The sequence below is a fragment of the Aotus nancymaae genome, unplaced genomic scaffold (genome assembly GCF_030222135.1).
Source record: "Aotus nancymaae isolate 86718 unplaced genomic scaffold, 86718_ANA_hifiasm-v0.15.2.pri h1tg000108l, whole genome shotgun sequence".
Lineage (NCBI taxonomy): Eukaryota > Metazoa > Chordata > Mammalia > Primates > Aotidae > Aotus > Aotus nancymaae.
In genome coordinates this window covers 9,316,702-9,333,074 of record NW_026988523.1, presented here as the reverse complement: position 1 = coordinate 9,333,074, position 16,373 = coordinate 9,316,702, and the positions used below count along the sequence as shown (strand labels likewise).

Genomic DNA, 16,373 nt, shown 5'->3' with positions numbered 1-16,373 from the left:
AGCCCAGCTCTTAGCCTGTATGCCACATTGCTCCTGTTCATGATTAACTAAGAAAGAAATGCCTAATGCCTAATCACAACCCAAGGCAGCACTGCAAAAATATCATAGGCAGCTTGGAAAGTACGCTGAAGGAGTGCAAAGGGAATCCTGGGGCAGGGTCGGGGGGTAGATACGGATGCACAGAGAGGCATTTGGGAAAGGGCTGATGCCTCTGGGCAGAGAGGAGAGTAGCCAGAAGATGTGTGGTAGAGGCGCACATTTTTTCCTAAAGCCTAAGGTGTGGAAGGATGGAGTGGCACATGAGGCAGAGAGTGAAACAAAGAGAAAAGAATCATAAGAAACAACCAAGCTGCAAATGTGGAGCCCACCCAGAGAGAGTCCTGACCTTGGCCAGCTTGGACCAGCCCTGCTCCCTGCAGGAGGAAGGAGTATGACTTGCTCCCAAAGTGGCAGCCCGTAACCACAAGGGGGAGCTGTTACGGTAAAGGGAGAGGGACACCCTAGAGGTTCTAAGAGGTTCAGGCTTCCCAGAAACAACCTCCTGGAGTAAGAATTTCAGACTCTGCAATGGTCAAGTGGTGACACAACCTGCTGCCCGAAGTAATTAGGGCCACGCAGATCCTTGACACTCTGCCTCTTGATTCTGATGGCCTAGCCCTGGCTTCTCAACGTGCACTCTTTTCCCTGTTCTCTCATGCAGCTCTTGCAGGAGGCTACCATGAGCTCTCTCTGGTGCTCAGGAACTGGAGATGTCATTGAGGACTGGTGTCGATGTGACTCCACTGCGTTTGGAGCTGATGGACTCCCCACCTGTGCGCCTCTCCCACAGCCCGTGTACGGTTTCTCTTCTCTCTCTCTCTCTCTCTCTCTCTCTCTCTCAGCATTGTTCTGGAGACAGAAATACTGAGTGTCTACTATTTGCAAAGCAATAGGCTGGGTACTGGGAAACAGAAGGAAAAATATGACACAATATCTGCCTTTCGAGAGCTTTCAGGCTACCAGGGGAGGCAGCACAGATGGTTTTACTAGAAGAAAGAATGGGACAAGTGTAACGAGACATTTAAAGAAAGTGTGAGGAGGGAGTGGTCACGTCTGGATCGAGGCCATGGGGAAGGCTTTGTGGAGGAGGTGCTGCTTGAACCTCTCCTTGAAGGTGGAGAAAGTAGGACAGCATAACTAGAAGACAGCGGGGAGAAAAGTCCGTCGTAATGGAAGAAGTTAGAGATCTACACTGAGAGCTTAACTAGACCAACAGCATAACCAGTAATGGAACACTTACCGGGCGCCAGGCACGGCATGGAGCAGTTAGATACCGCTCATTTAATAGACAAGAAAATGCAAATGGATTGAATGATTTTTCCAAAGTGGTAGAGCAGGACGCAGAACCGGCTAAGAGTTACGTTCTTGGCCATTATCATATGGAGACGATAAAAGTGAGCGATGATTTGGGGCAGGACCAGCAGGGCGTGGTGACTGATTGATGTGGTGGTGAGGAGGAAGAAGTGGAGAGTGAACTTAAGGCTTCTAACCCTGGTGGCTGGGAGACGAATAGGCCATGAGGGAGCAAAGAAGCACCAAAGGACATGCAGGTGTGAGGAGGAGGCCAGTTTCATTTGGGCTTGCCTTGGAGCTGGCGTGGGTAGTTCAGTAAGATGTTCAGTGTGCAGCAAGAAAGATGGAGCTCTGAAAAAAAAGGAAATACTGGAGATAAGATTTCAGTCAACCCCAGAGAAATGAGAGATGGAACCACAACTATGAGAAAGAATGCTCCAGAACAAGTATCAAGTGGGAAGAGCGGAGGGCTGGGGATGAGCAATAGGAGGGTCTGCATTTGAGGGGTGAAGAGGATGAAGTGCTACAAAGGTGTCTGAGAATGGCCAGGCCCCATTTCCCTCCCCTCAATGGAAGACTAAACAGAACTGGCCAAGCTGAGGCCCAGGACCTGAGACAAGAATCCCTGGTAGCTTCTAATACGGCATCTGCCATGGGATCGAAGCCACAGAAATACTGAATCTAATAAGGAGTGCTGGCAGGAAAAGCTGGAAGAGTGTGACCCCAGGGGCTGGTAAGGCAAAGAAAGCCTGAAGTGAGGATCAGGGCCTGCATAAGTGGAAGGCTGAGTAAGCAGGAGCAACAGAGCGTGTAGGAAACCAGCAGTTGAGAGGCTGCCCTCTGGCCTGTTTCATGCAGGTGCAGGTGGGCACTAAAGGACCAGGACAGAGCAAGAAGAAGTCGGAGAATGAGGAGAATGCTGTACTAGAGGGTCCTTATAAGCCAATTTCTTCTCTTGTCCACAGTCTTCCTTCTCTCTGTAGGTGGTTTTAGATACCTACAGCCTTTGGCCGTAGAGAACAGGAAGTTCTTTATAGTCATGATTTGGACTTCTTGAGTTAAAAGAGAATCAAGCTCATTATTAATAAAAGATCTTGCATTTAGTATAAAGGGAGCCACTAGGAGAACTGCAGCTGTTAGACTAATTCACCAGGTAAGAGAGCTACCTCTGAAACAATACTGAAGCTCCCAAGGGGTTATCAGATGAACACAGGATCCAGCCGTTGTGTCCCAGGGCTTATTTTGTTTTAAAATCTGTGTTCACTAAATCTTATTGCAAAGATTAAATTGGACTAAATTTTCATAAACAGTAAATGTCTATTAAGGACTTTCCTTTTCTTGACAACTCTGATCACTTCCTTCAGTAGCAAACCTTAGTTTCAGTTGGAAACAAAAATATACTCTAGTTTTACACAAGTCCGTGTAAATCGTATATACTTCTGTTTCTCCGAAGAGGCCGGTTTAGTCCGTATTTTCACAGAATTTGTGTTCTCAGAAGTCTAACTTACATAAGGTTCCTAACGCTTTCTTTTTTCAAAATAGCACTCTGCATATGACTCTAATTAATGAATGTGTCAATATCTGCACTGTTTTGGGCCTATTCTATCTTCAATGTCATATGCAAACTATGCACTCCTTCACTAACAGAAGAGCATGTGTTTTGTATTATTTCCCCAGTAGTTGAATTCCGTACTTTTGTGCCCACGGCGTACTATAATTTATTTTTGAAACTCTTATCACATATTATTATAATCACATGTATAATTATATGCTTCTATTGCTCACTAAGCTCCTTAAAAGAAGGGGCTGGGATGGGCTTGTGCGCCGCTGCATCCCCAGCAGTGAATGGGTGCTTCACAAATATCTGTTGAATTGAAACTGAAGATTGCAGATGGTTTGGTGTCATCCACTCTTAGTGTCTTGCACAGTGATCCTTGAGACCACCGACAGGCACCTGTGAGCCAAGCAGAGAGAAGGAGGGCCAGGATTATGAGTAATCATGAGATCTGGGAACCAAGGATGAGAAAAATGGCAGGAATATTTGTAAGGAGGGAGGCTGTAGTGAGCAGGAATGGGGAACATTCCCAGAATCCAGTGGTCTAGAGAAAACAACAGAGAATTGGAAGAAAGAGGGGAAACCCGAGGCACATACAAGAAATCAGAAGGCAGCTGTGAATTGACACCACGTGAATGCCTACAAGCATTATTAAATTTCTACGAGGTACAGAGAGGTGTGAGCTGGCAAGGCAAGACAGTGGTAAATGTGGACAACTTGTAGAGAATGAGAAGCCTATGAATTGAGAAAACCAAGGAAAGGCTGGAATGAGGAACCAGGATATTTGTAGAAACCCAAGAGCAAAGATGGAAACTGAAATGAGAATCTGAGCAGGCAGGCAGAGGACATCACCGCAAGGAGAACTTGACACGTGGCCAACTTTCTCTTGCCCAGTAAAGCCCCCCGTGAATATTACTTCCAAACTGAACCTGTTCCAAGGTCCAGCCAGCAGATGGCCTGAAGAAAAAGACGTTAGTTCTGATAGCAAAAGGGAAATCAGGGTTCCCCCACCAGCAGGGCAGATCCTGAACTGTAGCCTTATTGGACATCACCTTCAGTATGTCTTTATATGGGCTTATTTTGTTTTTAAACCTGTGTATGTGTATACACACTCTTGAGATTTTTCAAGAGAAAATACAGAAATTATGATATTCTCCAGCCGTATAAAATAGCACTACTCCAAAAACCCTATTCTCTGACCCATGTAATATGCAGACATTGATTCATCTTTCATGCACCCACTGATTTATTTATTTACACATATTGGGTGAGTTTCTAATATGTAACAGGCACTTAATACATAAAACAGATCTCAAGAGTCCTCAAAAACATTACTATCTAGTGAAAGAGGCCCTCAAAGAGATCATTTTTGTAGCTGGTTGGGAAAGAAGAGCTTACAGTGTAGCAATTGAAGTAGTCAGGGCCCGAAGTGAGTCACAGTTGTATCGCTGCTTCATGTGCCTTCCTGTCTGCATACAGGCTGAGACTCTCCACGGTTCATGAGCCCAGCAGCACTCTTGTGGTCTTGGAGTGGGAGCATTCAGAGCCACCAATCGGAGTGCAGATTGTAGATTACCTCCTCCGTCAAGAGAAAGTCACAGACAGGATGGACCACTCCAAAGTGGAGACAGGTGAGCGTCCCCTACTTCATGGGCTAGTCTTGATCCAAGGTGATACAACTAAAACAAAGAAAAATGCCGTGCCTCATGGCTTTGCTCCAGGTCCCCAGTATCCCAGGGCAATGCAGGAGGAGCAGGGAGAAGAAGCAGCTGTTCTTCCAGGCAGCAGCCATCTTGTCTGTTTAAGAGTTTTTGCCTGGTGAGCATCTGACGAAGCCTTGTTTTGATTTTGCTTTTCGTTTTGTTTATAAAAGAGGTGTCCATTTCATTGCCTCTAGGCACATTCACAAAGAAACAACAATACATAATTCAAGGACATGTGAAGAAAAACAGAAAGAAAAATAAGAAAAAACAAACAAAAAAAGAAACAACGATACAGCCCACTAGTCATCCTAGCTCGCAATTGGGAACCAGTTCTCTGCTAACCACTGCCATGATTACAGAAAAAGAAAATTCCTTTGCTAATAACCCCCCTCCAGGCAAAAGCATGTGCACACAGATGTGTTTGGCCCATGTCTTTTCCTGAAGCAAATGCTTTTCTCAGGTCCAGCTAGAAGAGGGAAGGCTTAATGGAATGAAAACACCCCATGAAAAATGTTCCTTGCTTAGTGTTTCACTATCTGTACACAGCCAGAGGTCAACATACATAATCCCAAAAACTCAAGCATGAGATGTGGTCACCAGCAGGATGATGGCATCAACAATCTGATTCAAAATAAACGGCTTCTGGTGAGCCTGCCGCTGAGGGTTAGAGACATAGGCAGCTGCCTTCAGGCACAGAGAGCTGTCTACCGCTTCTCCCAAGGTCCTTTGCCTGATATGCACAGGTATTGCTGAGGTATGGCAGGGACCATTGACCAGAATGCTGTCTCTGCCCATGCCAAGACCATTTTATAAAAGAGCTGTCAGATGTGGTGGGCACCTCTTGCCCTAGTTGTGTCTGAACTAACTCTAGACAAATGTCTCTGAGCAACTGGTTCAATATGAAATAGAAAAGACCATTTCTTCTAGGTCTTCTTTCTTACCCTAGAGATCGAGGACCAAGTAATTGTAATGTTCAGTTCTCCTCGAGTTGATTCTATCTCCCCATTGCTTGGCCGTCATTGTTTCTCATGCCTTTTCTATTCTTTCCCCTCTGGGCAGAAACGGTGCTGAGCTTTGTGGACGACATCATCTCCGGAGCAAAGTCTCCTTGTGCCATGCCATCTCAGGTGCCGGACAAGCAGCTCACCACCATCTCTCTGATCATACGATGCCTGGAACCTGACACCATCTACATGTGAGTAACACACACATGTAGTTGGTTGGGAGAGAAAAACTTACAGCATAACAATCGAGGTAGTCAGTGCCCAGAGTGAGTTCCAGTTGTGTCCAGAAGTTTCTCACTGGTTTCTTTTTGCTACTTGAGTTCCTTTAGAGACTCAGCAAAAGATTGTAAGTCTCTGAAGTCTTATCCCGGGTGGCATTATAGAGAACCTTCTCGAGTACTTAGACACTGGAGTGGGGAGATCTAGAAAGATAATATGGTCCTGTCCCTCGAGGAGTTTGCAATACAGAGGGGAAAGATAGAAAAACCCAACTTTAACTTACGGCAGAATTAAATAAATGTAGATTAAAAAAGCAAAAAAAAAAAAAAAAATTGTAAAAGAGGAAAAGAAAGAAGCGATTAATTCTGACTAGAGTGGATGTCATCTAAACTGCACTGTGTAGAATTTCAACAGTCATGTTGGAAAAGGTACACCAGGCTCAGGAACCTGCAAAGGCAGAGGTGGAGAAGCATGAAGGTGAGCAGTAAGTAGTCTGTAGGGCAGAGGCAGACGGTGAGTAAAAGGCAAAGGAGGAAAGATAGAATGCTGTAAGTCCAAGGAGTCACTTTTGAGGAAAGGCGTAGAATACCAATAACTCTGCTTTAGAAAGCTAGCTAGCTCCGATGGCACTGAAGTCATTTATAAAGGTTAGAAATGGGCAGCATTTTTCTTCAAAGAAATACAGCAAACGATCTCATGGCACTTGGAATGACCCTGTTCTTTCTGTGAACTCTTCGCCATTTCTCCCTGTGCTCTGGGAACAATTGTAGAATGTTTGTGACGCAGAGATGTAAAAGATGCCAGAAAAGGAGAGCGATAGAATCTAAGTCATGATGGAAAAATTTGGGTGCTAAGGCAGAATTCATAGTGATGTCGTTGTGGGACTTTCTGACCCATCAGGATGAAAAACATTTAACCGTTTACAGAGGAGGTCATGAGAATAGAGTCAAGGTTTCCACGGTAAATTATTTCTATTTCCACAGTTAAAGAGTTCAGAGATGAAAAGCACTAGAAATCTGAGTGGCACTGATTGCAAGATGAACTTCAGTGCTCAGGCTGAATGTCTTCAGTGTAGGGAAAGCGGTGTCGCTGGAGGCCATGCTTGATGAAAGTACAGTACATGAGCACCGATGGCATTCTAGAGGATTTCGACCTATATACACAGATGAGGATACTAAGACCATGTTGGTGCACTTTTTGGGTGACTCCACCAATGCCGTGATTCTCATCAGCTCTTTTGATGGTGGGCAGTTGTGGCCCTTTATTGGAGGGGAGAGGGTGAAAGGAACAAGGATTTGGGAGTGGAGACCACCTAACCTGCTGTAAGGCATCTCAAACTCAGTGAAACTTGAATTGTCATTTTTAATAAAGGCTCAGTAGTCACACTGTTCATTAGGAACACCAAAGTTCTTATGTATAAAAGGTGGTATTAGGAGTGCAGCTATTACCCACCCTGGGACCTTCCTCATAAGAGATCAGGGCCAATACCATCTCTCGCTCCAGCTGTCTTTGGCGATCTTTCGTTGTGTCCCTCCTGCATCTTATAAAACGCGGACTTAACGATGAATACTGATTATTGAAAAATTGGAGCCAATGCATGGAGCTGAGGAAGAAACAGCAAACCTCCACCAGGTGGCGCTGCAGATCACAAGAAGAGGGCCGTGTGGGCGGCCAGGGGTGACTTTCCTCTCCGGGAAAGACCCAGGAGAGCTGCGCTTCAGCCCCCGGAATAGGGACAGAGCCCTGGGTTAAGAGTTGAGAATACATAGGCTGCAAGTCTGGTTTCGTTCCTAACCACCGAATGGCTGTAAGCAAGACACTTCAACTTTCTCCAACTAAGTGTTCTTTCTGTAAACTGGGAGGAAGGCCGCCTTCATTAGCCGAGTGCTGACTACGTACGTGGGGGCCTTACACTGACAGTCTCAGACTCCTGTCTTACTCTGTGAGATTGGGGTATTGTTCCCATTTTGTAACTGAGGAAACAGGTGCAAGAAAACGGAGTAACTGCCCCAGAATCTACAGCTAGTTGTGTGGGGTCTGCAAGCCTTGCATCTTACTCCCCACTGCTCTGGGTTACTGTGAGACTCTCGGAGCGTGACCTCATTACCTCATGTTAAAGCAGAGAGCTGGCTCTGCACCTGGGATCCACAGAGGTGGAGCGGCATTTCTGTTTAGATGGCTTCCTCTGTTACTCTGTATATTTTATTTAATGCTGTTAAAAACATTATTCTGAGAAGGATCCATGGTACAAGTGAAGAGCTCCTACTTGAAAGAGACCTTAGAGTATATCTGGTCCAGCATTCTTCATTTTACAGATGAAGAAACTGAGGCCAGGGTAGGGAGGTGACTCACGGGCCTTCCAACCCCCTGCCCCATCATCACAATGCATGCTCACAGGAGAATGACTCTTTCCAGACATGTGACAGCAGACACATAATTCAGAAGAAAGAGCCAAATCGGAGGCATGGGCAGAAACCAACAAGCCTGGAGAAGGAAAGTGGGAAAACAGCAGACAGGACAGCCAGTCCTTGGCAGGGGGCTTACAGTCCTCCACTCACTTCAAGTTCCAGGCCTTTTAAGACCCCGCTCTGGAGGCAAAGCTGTTCTGTGTTGGTACACACGTACACAGGCCTCCATCGGGGTCATCACCAAGTCTCTAGCCACGGGCTGAACAGTTTTCAGCCAGGCAGCGGTGGAAGAAGCCCAGAAGTTTTGGACAAAGCAGTAAATATACATACACAGGAGCCCTTCGATTGCAAGCAGGGCTTATCTCTTCTGCCCAGTGATCCCAGCTGCACATAGCCACACTGCAGCCCTGACCCGAGTCCCAGGGCCATGCTCAGGGCTCTGGAAGTCAGACAGGAACAGGCAGAGCAGGGCCAGAGTGACATGGGATGCAGCACTAGGCAAGTGGGGCCTCAGCAATGGAAACCAGGGGAGGGGCCTAGACCTGGGAACCCAGACACACAATTAGGCGTGCAGGCCCTGTAGGAAGAGTGAGAGCCAACTGTGAGGACCAGAGACCAGGTCAGGCCCATGCCCCGGCCCCATGACCACGCTGACCCGAGATGATTGGCCTGGGAGAGAACAAGACTTCCTATCTCCTGACACTGATGAGAACTGACTGCCAGAACTGGGCCCAGGGCACCGGTCTGTGACAAGGATCAAGCCACCCCACCTCTGGGCAGGGGACGGACTTCCTACGCACAAGGGCCCTGGTGTCAGGACCTCTGTGGGAGAAGGGGACTCGCTCGGGACCCTAGAGGGCAGTCCTGCCGAAGTTTATAGGACATTGCTGATCCTGGGGCTTTCTCACTTGCCACTCTATGGAGGAAACACGGGCGTGAGGGGGAACTTTGCCCCATGTGGGAGTCCCAGACTACAAGGTACAAGTCTGAAATCTGCCGAGTGGTGCCAGTGCGCCCCTTCCTGAGAGGGGTGGTCAAGGTGGTCTGGAGCAGGTGGGCAGAGGAGGAAGTTGGTGCCTGACCTGAGACTAGGTTGTGGGAATGAACTAGGAACAGAGCTGGTTCTACACGGGGCTGGTCACTTACACCAGCTGCCAGGTTTGGTGGCCCCATTCACAATTCTAGAAACAGTACCAGCAGCTGATGAGTATCAGCATATGGCACGTGGGGCCACTGCTAAGGGTCAAGTCAGCCTGGCATTGCCACCGGGAAGCTGTAGGGGCTGGGTGCAAGGGAGCCCCTCTGACCTTAGAGGGGAGGAATGGCAAGGAGACTGTGGGTTTGGAATCAGGGTCAGGCTGGGGTTGAGTACTAAGTAAGACCATTTATCAGAACTCAGGAGCAGGGGATGAGGCAGAGGCCCGTGAAGTGGATTGAGCCACTTTGCTGCAGACAGGAGCAAAGGGCTGCACACTTGGCTCTGGTCTGACAGCACGGAGGGGCAGGAGTCCTGCAGGAGGTCAGCAGGGATGGCCCAAGCTGCTGTGTCCTGAATCCAGGCAGCTCATCGCATTCTGAGTCCCAGCAGATCAGTGTTCAGGTGGTATGGAGCCCACCTATGTGAGACCCCTGTGATTCAGCCCGAGAATCTGAAGGTAGAGGGAAGGCAAATGACATATCAGGGCACACAGCTCTCACGCTGACCATTCTGCCGACGTCTTTGTGGGGAGGGAGTGGTGGACCACGGTTGTCTTTTCTCTGTTGAGAGAAATGCATATTTCTTGGCAGAACCATTAGGCAATATCTATATCTTTTCTACTTCACCGGCACGTCTGTTCCACACCCAGCTGACATTTAACTGGATCGCTCTGTCTCAGGGCCTCTCTCTCCTTCTCACCTCTCTCCCTCCCTGTAACTCTGCCAAAGGGAAAGAAAATCGATAATTGCCAATAAATGCAGCCTGCTGTGACGACACAACAGAAAGTAAAGTGACAAGAAAGGCGACATTAATGATTTTCTTTAGACTGACTGGGTTCGTTAGCAGAGGCCCTCGGCACAGACACCAGGGCTGATTGCCATGGTGATGTTCAGATTCCCTTCTCAGTAGCAGAACCCACAATTCTTCTCGCTCCTCTCCATCCAGCTTCATCACCCAAGGGGGATGCTTTACGTTCAGTCTTTAATTGCCACGTTTTCATTTTCTTCCTGGAAGGGCTCTTAGAGTCATGTTTCCACTCTGGATTCCTGGTCCACAGTGGGCAGCATCTCAGAGGAGCAGAGTGAGCTGTTTGTGGGGAATGAAGTGTCTAGCCACAGGCATCTCACTTTAAAGAGGGGAACTGTCCCCAGTCCTTTGCATAGAGACGCTGGCTGCACACGGCACAGAACTGAAGAGAACTCATATGATATATGCAGTGTTATGAACCGTGTTATCTTTCAGGTATTTCTGTACATCGTTATGTCATTCTCACAGTGGTTTACAAGCAGTCTTACATCATCTCTGTTTCACGGGCATTCATTATAACGCCGCGGCTTCAGACCCAAGTTCTGACCATCTTTTTCCAAAGATATACTGTTTCCCTGAGTGGCTGTCAAAGTTTAACTGGCACCAGAGTCACCTGGAAGGCTTGGGAAAGCACAGAGGTCTGATCCCCATCCCTAGAGTTTCTGATTCAGTGGGTCCGGGCTAGGGCCTGCTGCTCCCAGGTTCCCAGGTAGTGCTGGTCCTGCTGGTCTGGGGGCCCCACTCTGAGAACCAGTGCCTAACGCCGTGATGCTTTCTGACAAAAAATACACCCAAGACAGCAAATGACAACCCAAGACTGACCAGGAAGCAGTGAGAGGCGCTAGGCTGCATCTTTCTGCCTGGGATGGTGGCAGTAAACATGACCCAGGATGACAGAAGCCGCCCATCCAGGCAGAGCTGGGCCACGAGGGCCATGGAGAGCTAGCGTCCAGCCACACTGCTTCTGCTAACCACGACCTCCGACTCCATGCCAGGTTCACGCTGTGGGGAGTGGACAGCACAGGACGGCGCTCCAGGCCAAGTGACGTGATCGTGAAGACGCCGTGTCCCGTGGTGGATGATGTCAAAGCTCAAGGTAAGAGGCATCGAAGTTAAGTTAGCAGGGTTTTTTTTTTTTTTTTGAAGAAAGAGAGAAAGAAAAAAAAAAGAATGAAGGAGAGGAGAAAAAGGAAGAGAAAGAGGGAGAGAGAATGGGAGTATTGCTTTATTGCCCAGGCTAGAATGCAGTCTAAAAATGGGAATTGAAAACCTCTTTTATGCCAATAATTGTGCTTAACAATGGAGACGGGAAGGAATAAGGGAAGAAAGTAACAAACAAGCAGCCAACCAATATTTCATTTAAACCTATGAAATGCTATGCGCTTACTGAGGAGTGATTTACTTCCAATTATATAGTCACTTTTAGAATAGGTGTGATATGATACTGATAATAATGTATGTTTTATGTATTTGAAATGGAAAGTTCTATAAATATTTATTAAGTTTACTTGTGCCAGGTCTGAGTTCAAGTCCTGGATATCCTTGTTAATTTTCTGTCTCGTTGATCAGTCTAGTATTGACAATGTGATGTTACAGTCTCCCACTATTAGTGTGTGGGAGTCTAAGTCTCTTTATAAGTGATTAAGAACTTGTCTTATGTATCTGGGTGCTCCTGTATTGGGTGCGTGTATATTTAGGATCGTTAGCTCTTCTCGTTGCATTGATCCTTTTACCATTATGTAATGTCCTTCTTTGCGTCTTTTGATCTTTGTTGCTTTAAAGTCTATTTTATCAGAGGCAAGAATTGCAACACCTGCTTTTTATTTATTTATTTATTTATTTATTTATTTTTGCTCTCCGTTTGGTTGGTAAATCTTCCTCCGTCCCTTTGTTTTGAGTCTTTGTGTATCGTGGCATGTGAGATGGGTCTGGATGCAGCATACCGATGGGCTTTGGCTTTTTCCTGTCTGTATCTTTTGATTGGGGGATGTAGTCGATTTAAATTTAAGATTAATAATAATATATGTGAGTTTAATACTGCCATTTGATGCTGGCTGGCTGTTTTGCCCATTAGTTGATGTAAATGCTTCATTATGTTAATGTTCTTTACTTTTTGATAGATTTTTGGAAAGGCTGATACTGGTTGTTCCTTTATATGTGTAGTGCTTCTTTCAGAAGCTCTTGTAAAGTTAGCAGCGTTTTTGAAGGAATGCCCCAGGTGTGCCCCCAACCCCTTGCTATGAGGAAAGAGAGACCAAGCGAGTCAAATGGAACAAGCTGGAGTTCAGCAGGGAAGGAGAATTCAAGGCCCAGTATAGGAGCATCGACTTTCCAGAAATACTCCTCAGCAGAAGTCCTCGTCATGTCCTATTACTCCACATAGTCATAAGTCAAGGAGCCCGTAAGAGACACTGATGAAGCCCCCTAGTAAACACGAGCATATGCCAGGTGCTTAGGTACATAGCGAAGTACCTGTGACCTCTGCCTCAAGATACTGATGGGGTCGCTTACTCTGTTTATAGGTTTTTGTACATCTGAAAGGTTATTTTGAATTAACATATACAATAAGGCTGCAGATTTGGAGTTAATTGCTAAATCCCCCCCGTCCCTAGCAAAGATACATCAACATATTTAATTCTATATTTTGAAGTTATTATGGGCCAGTTCTTTGACAAATAACTGTGCCTCCGCTATTCCTGTGTTGCAGGCTCTGTCCCTGTTAATTAAGAAAAGCTTGTCTTCAGTCAACATCCATTGCACAAAGCTACCTTTTTCTCATGATAATCCCGGGCTGGTCTTGACATCATCCCCTGTTCTAAGGTTTTTACACCCTGTTTATAGCCAGAATTTTATTAATTCTGGTCACCACTTCTAGAAGGCTCCAGCACTAATTTAGGTAATCTTATCAACCACTAATGTGGTAGTATTGAACGGATAGCATTTGCCTATCGACAGAGACATTGATGCTGCAAGTTTTAGGTTGTGCAAGTTTCAGTAAGAGAAATATTGTATCCAATCTGATTTGCTGCTATCCCTTAAATCACCTTCTATATGGCTCCTGACTCCAGACGTATTAGATTGACAGGAGGGACACGATCCCAGAATGTCCAAGGGGTGACGTTGTGATGACGCAAAATCACAGGGGAAAGAGTGACCTAGATTCACATTAATTAAAACCACAAATATTGTAGCACTGTATGTCTGAAAAGATCTTCACCTTTAATCTGAATAGCATGTTAAAGATAGGGCTGCTTCCAACACAGATGTCTGATCATCTCACGGGCCCTTCTTAAAACTCTTTAATGTATCGCCATTCCTCTTGTGATAAAAATATTAAACGGGTACATTAGGATCTAAATGGAGTGGCCCCAGCCCACTTCCCTAGCCCTGAGCCAACGTCTGCATTCCAGCCTCCCTGCCTTCCTCAGTTATTCCAACACCGTTTCCATTCTACTATGAGGTCTTTACACACATTGGTCCCATTACCTAGACTTCTCTTACCCTGTCAACTGATGAACTCCTCTTAGTCTGCAAATCTCAGATCAGGTGTCTTTTCTTCAGGGAAGAAGGGGCCAGGAGCCATAATGAAGCATCCTCATAGCACCATGTCTAATTCCTTCAGAACATTCATCATCATTTATTATTATAATGATGTGTTCAATGCCTGTCTCCCTCACTAGACAGTGAGCTCCGTGAGAGGAGAAGCCCAGTCTGTTTTGCCCACTGTTAGGTCACTAACACCTGGGAGGCAGCATGGTTGACTAACTCATTGCAGAGAACCTGGAATCAGCATCCCAGGTCCAAATTGCTGCTTCCCATCTGACTGCTTGATCTTCAACAGGTTACTTCACTGCATGCCTCAGTTTACTCATCTTTAAAATGGGGATGGGGCAGTTAGTACCCTAGCTAATGAGGTTCTAGTGAAAATTAAGTGAATTAATTTAAAATAGAAAAAAAAAAACACCCAATGCTTGGCACATAATAATTATTCAGTAAAAGTATTTACTGAATGAATGACACAATACCCCTATGTTATAGATGCAGCAGTTGAGATTCAGAGCAGTCAGCAAAGTGATCAAGGTCACAAAGCATCGGCAGAATCAGTGCTCATACTTGGTATTTTACCCCAATTCCCATTTTGTTCATGTTACAAATGGTTAGAGGGTTATTGTGTCAAAGACTGAAGACCTTCCCCTTGTCTCTAAATACTGGCGAAGACGAAAAGGCTCACTAAAATGTGAGCTTTTCAAGTTACATATTAAAAATCCTTTCTAGACCCTCAGGATAAGTGCTGCTGGCTTATAGGGTACAGATTGAATGACTTTCGAAGGTCTCTGCAATTCCCTGATGAGGAAAGCAGAGTCTGGCATTGAGAGAGACTGTCTGGAGAGGACCCAGGGCACCCTTATTTCATTGTCTGCTGATTTCTTCCTGTAAGCCGGAGAGAGGCAGGTGGTGAGAAGGTTGTGTTGGAGAGTTTGCTGGTGTCTGCAGGTAGCACAGCCTGCAGTGAGTAGTGGGACATCAGGGAGTAGGCAGCGGGTGGTGGGACATCCGGGAGGTGATGAGCAGGTGGAAGGGATGCAGCATGATGCTGCCTGCAAGGATGGATAGGTAGAAGGTACTTCTAGAGGAAAGAGTGGCCCATGTAGGGAAGCTTGCTGGGAGCAGCCACTACACAGTTTTCCATGCAGGGCTCCTTCAGGTCAGCCCAGGCCCTCCAGAGTATATCAGGATGGGCTCTGCCTGCTTGTGCTTCTTAATAAAGAGAGTTTCTGAAATCTCAGCAGATGAGCTGGGAGCAGAAGAACCAATTTAGTGTTGAGACAATAAAATAACACTCTCAGGGCCTGTTATCCTTCAGCAAGGAAGGTGTCCTGTGCAGGGTAAATCCAGAATTAATGAGTTTGACTAATTGAAGGCATCCTTTGCAAATTAATACAGTTCTAACAAACAGTTCTACCAAAATATATGCTTTGACTCCCTCAAACCCAGACGGTGATCATAAATGTAATCTTGCCACAGTCAGGTATGAGTTTAAATCTAATAACAAATGGGAATTACCTTTTAAGTGACCTGGAGCATGACTTCAGCGCCTCCTTATCTAGCTAAAAGCCAAGACTTTATCCCTTATGTGAAGATTTACCCTAAACTAGCTACCTTCTCTGAAGAATTTTCCTGCATCATGACACTAAAGCCACTGTGGAAATAAGTTTCTACCAATGTTTTGCTGAAAGCAGCCTTCCCCCAGCAGGTTCAAGCTCATGTGAGTGATAAGATCAACCCTCTTTGCTAGACTCTAGGTCAGGTCACGGCCTTCTGAGAGTTCTTCATGAAGCTGCATCCAGGGGAGGCTAGTTCTCATCCACCCCTCCCCGATGCCCATTCTCTCTTCCTGATGTGGGCATAAATGTTTGTCCATTCCTTTATTCCTTCCATAGCTGTTTATCGAGCCCTGCTATTAGATGCTACAGAGAAAAGTAATTAGAATCGAAATCTGTGTTCAAGAATTTTATAATCTGATTTCATAAAGTTATTAAGTTATTCAGCACACATTAAGCCCTTACTAAATACCTGTCCTAGGAAGTAGGAGCCAAACCTCCTGCCTCGTGGAGCTTATATCTTAGCAGGGATCACCGACAACAACCAAGCATGTGTAGTATTTCAGATGGCGATGTGTTTTATGGGGATAAATAAGCAGGGCCGTGGGGTAGCAGGTGCAGAGGGTAGAATTTTAACTGGAGTGGCTTGGGAAGAAGGCGAGGGTGGAAGTCGTGCAGAAATCTAGGGGACGGTCTTTCCAGATCATGGGGCAGTGATAGATTCTTGGCTCATGTTTGAAGAGGAGGAAGGAGGGACACTGGGAGGAAGAGCAGGAGAGCAGCTCCAAGAGGCTGTGGGGAGGATCCCCCAGGGCCTGGCCATCAGAACGGGGCACTGGACTCTGCCTGGGATTGGAGTGGGAAGCCCTGGAGGACTGTGAGCTGGGGGCTGACACGAGGGACAGTGGAGTGTCCCCTGCCTGCTCTCATGCTCTGCATCCCATCCATTGCCAAGTCCTTTTGGTTCTCCTTTTAATTACTGGAGAACGGATTTCACAGCAGTAAGAAATACAGAGGCTGTGAGAGGAGGAACTTCCTCTTGGTT

General features: G+C 46.3%; 1 protein-coding gene across 3 annotated transcripts in view; it reads left to right on the top strand.

The window, feature by feature from the left end:
- The window catches only part of ASTN1 (astrotactin 1), a 335,413-nt gene that overhangs the window by 301,213 nt on the left and 17,827 nt on the right, over positions 1-16,373 (top strand). For all 3 annotated transcript variants that reach the window (XR_002478082.2, XM_021668017.2, XM_021668016.2), the window contains exons 18-21: positions 701-834; positions 4,367-4,518; positions 5,650-5,785; positions 11,222-11,322. Coding sequence is in view for 2 of the 3 variants with exons in the window: in XM_021668017.2 (XP_021523692.1) it covers positions 701-834; positions 4,367-4,518; positions 5,650-5,785; positions 11,222-11,322 (523 nt within the window). In the remaining variant the exon portion in view is untranslated. The remainder of the gene's footprint in view (positions 1-700; positions 835-4,366; positions 4,519-5,649; positions 5,786-11,221; positions 11,323-16,373) is intronic.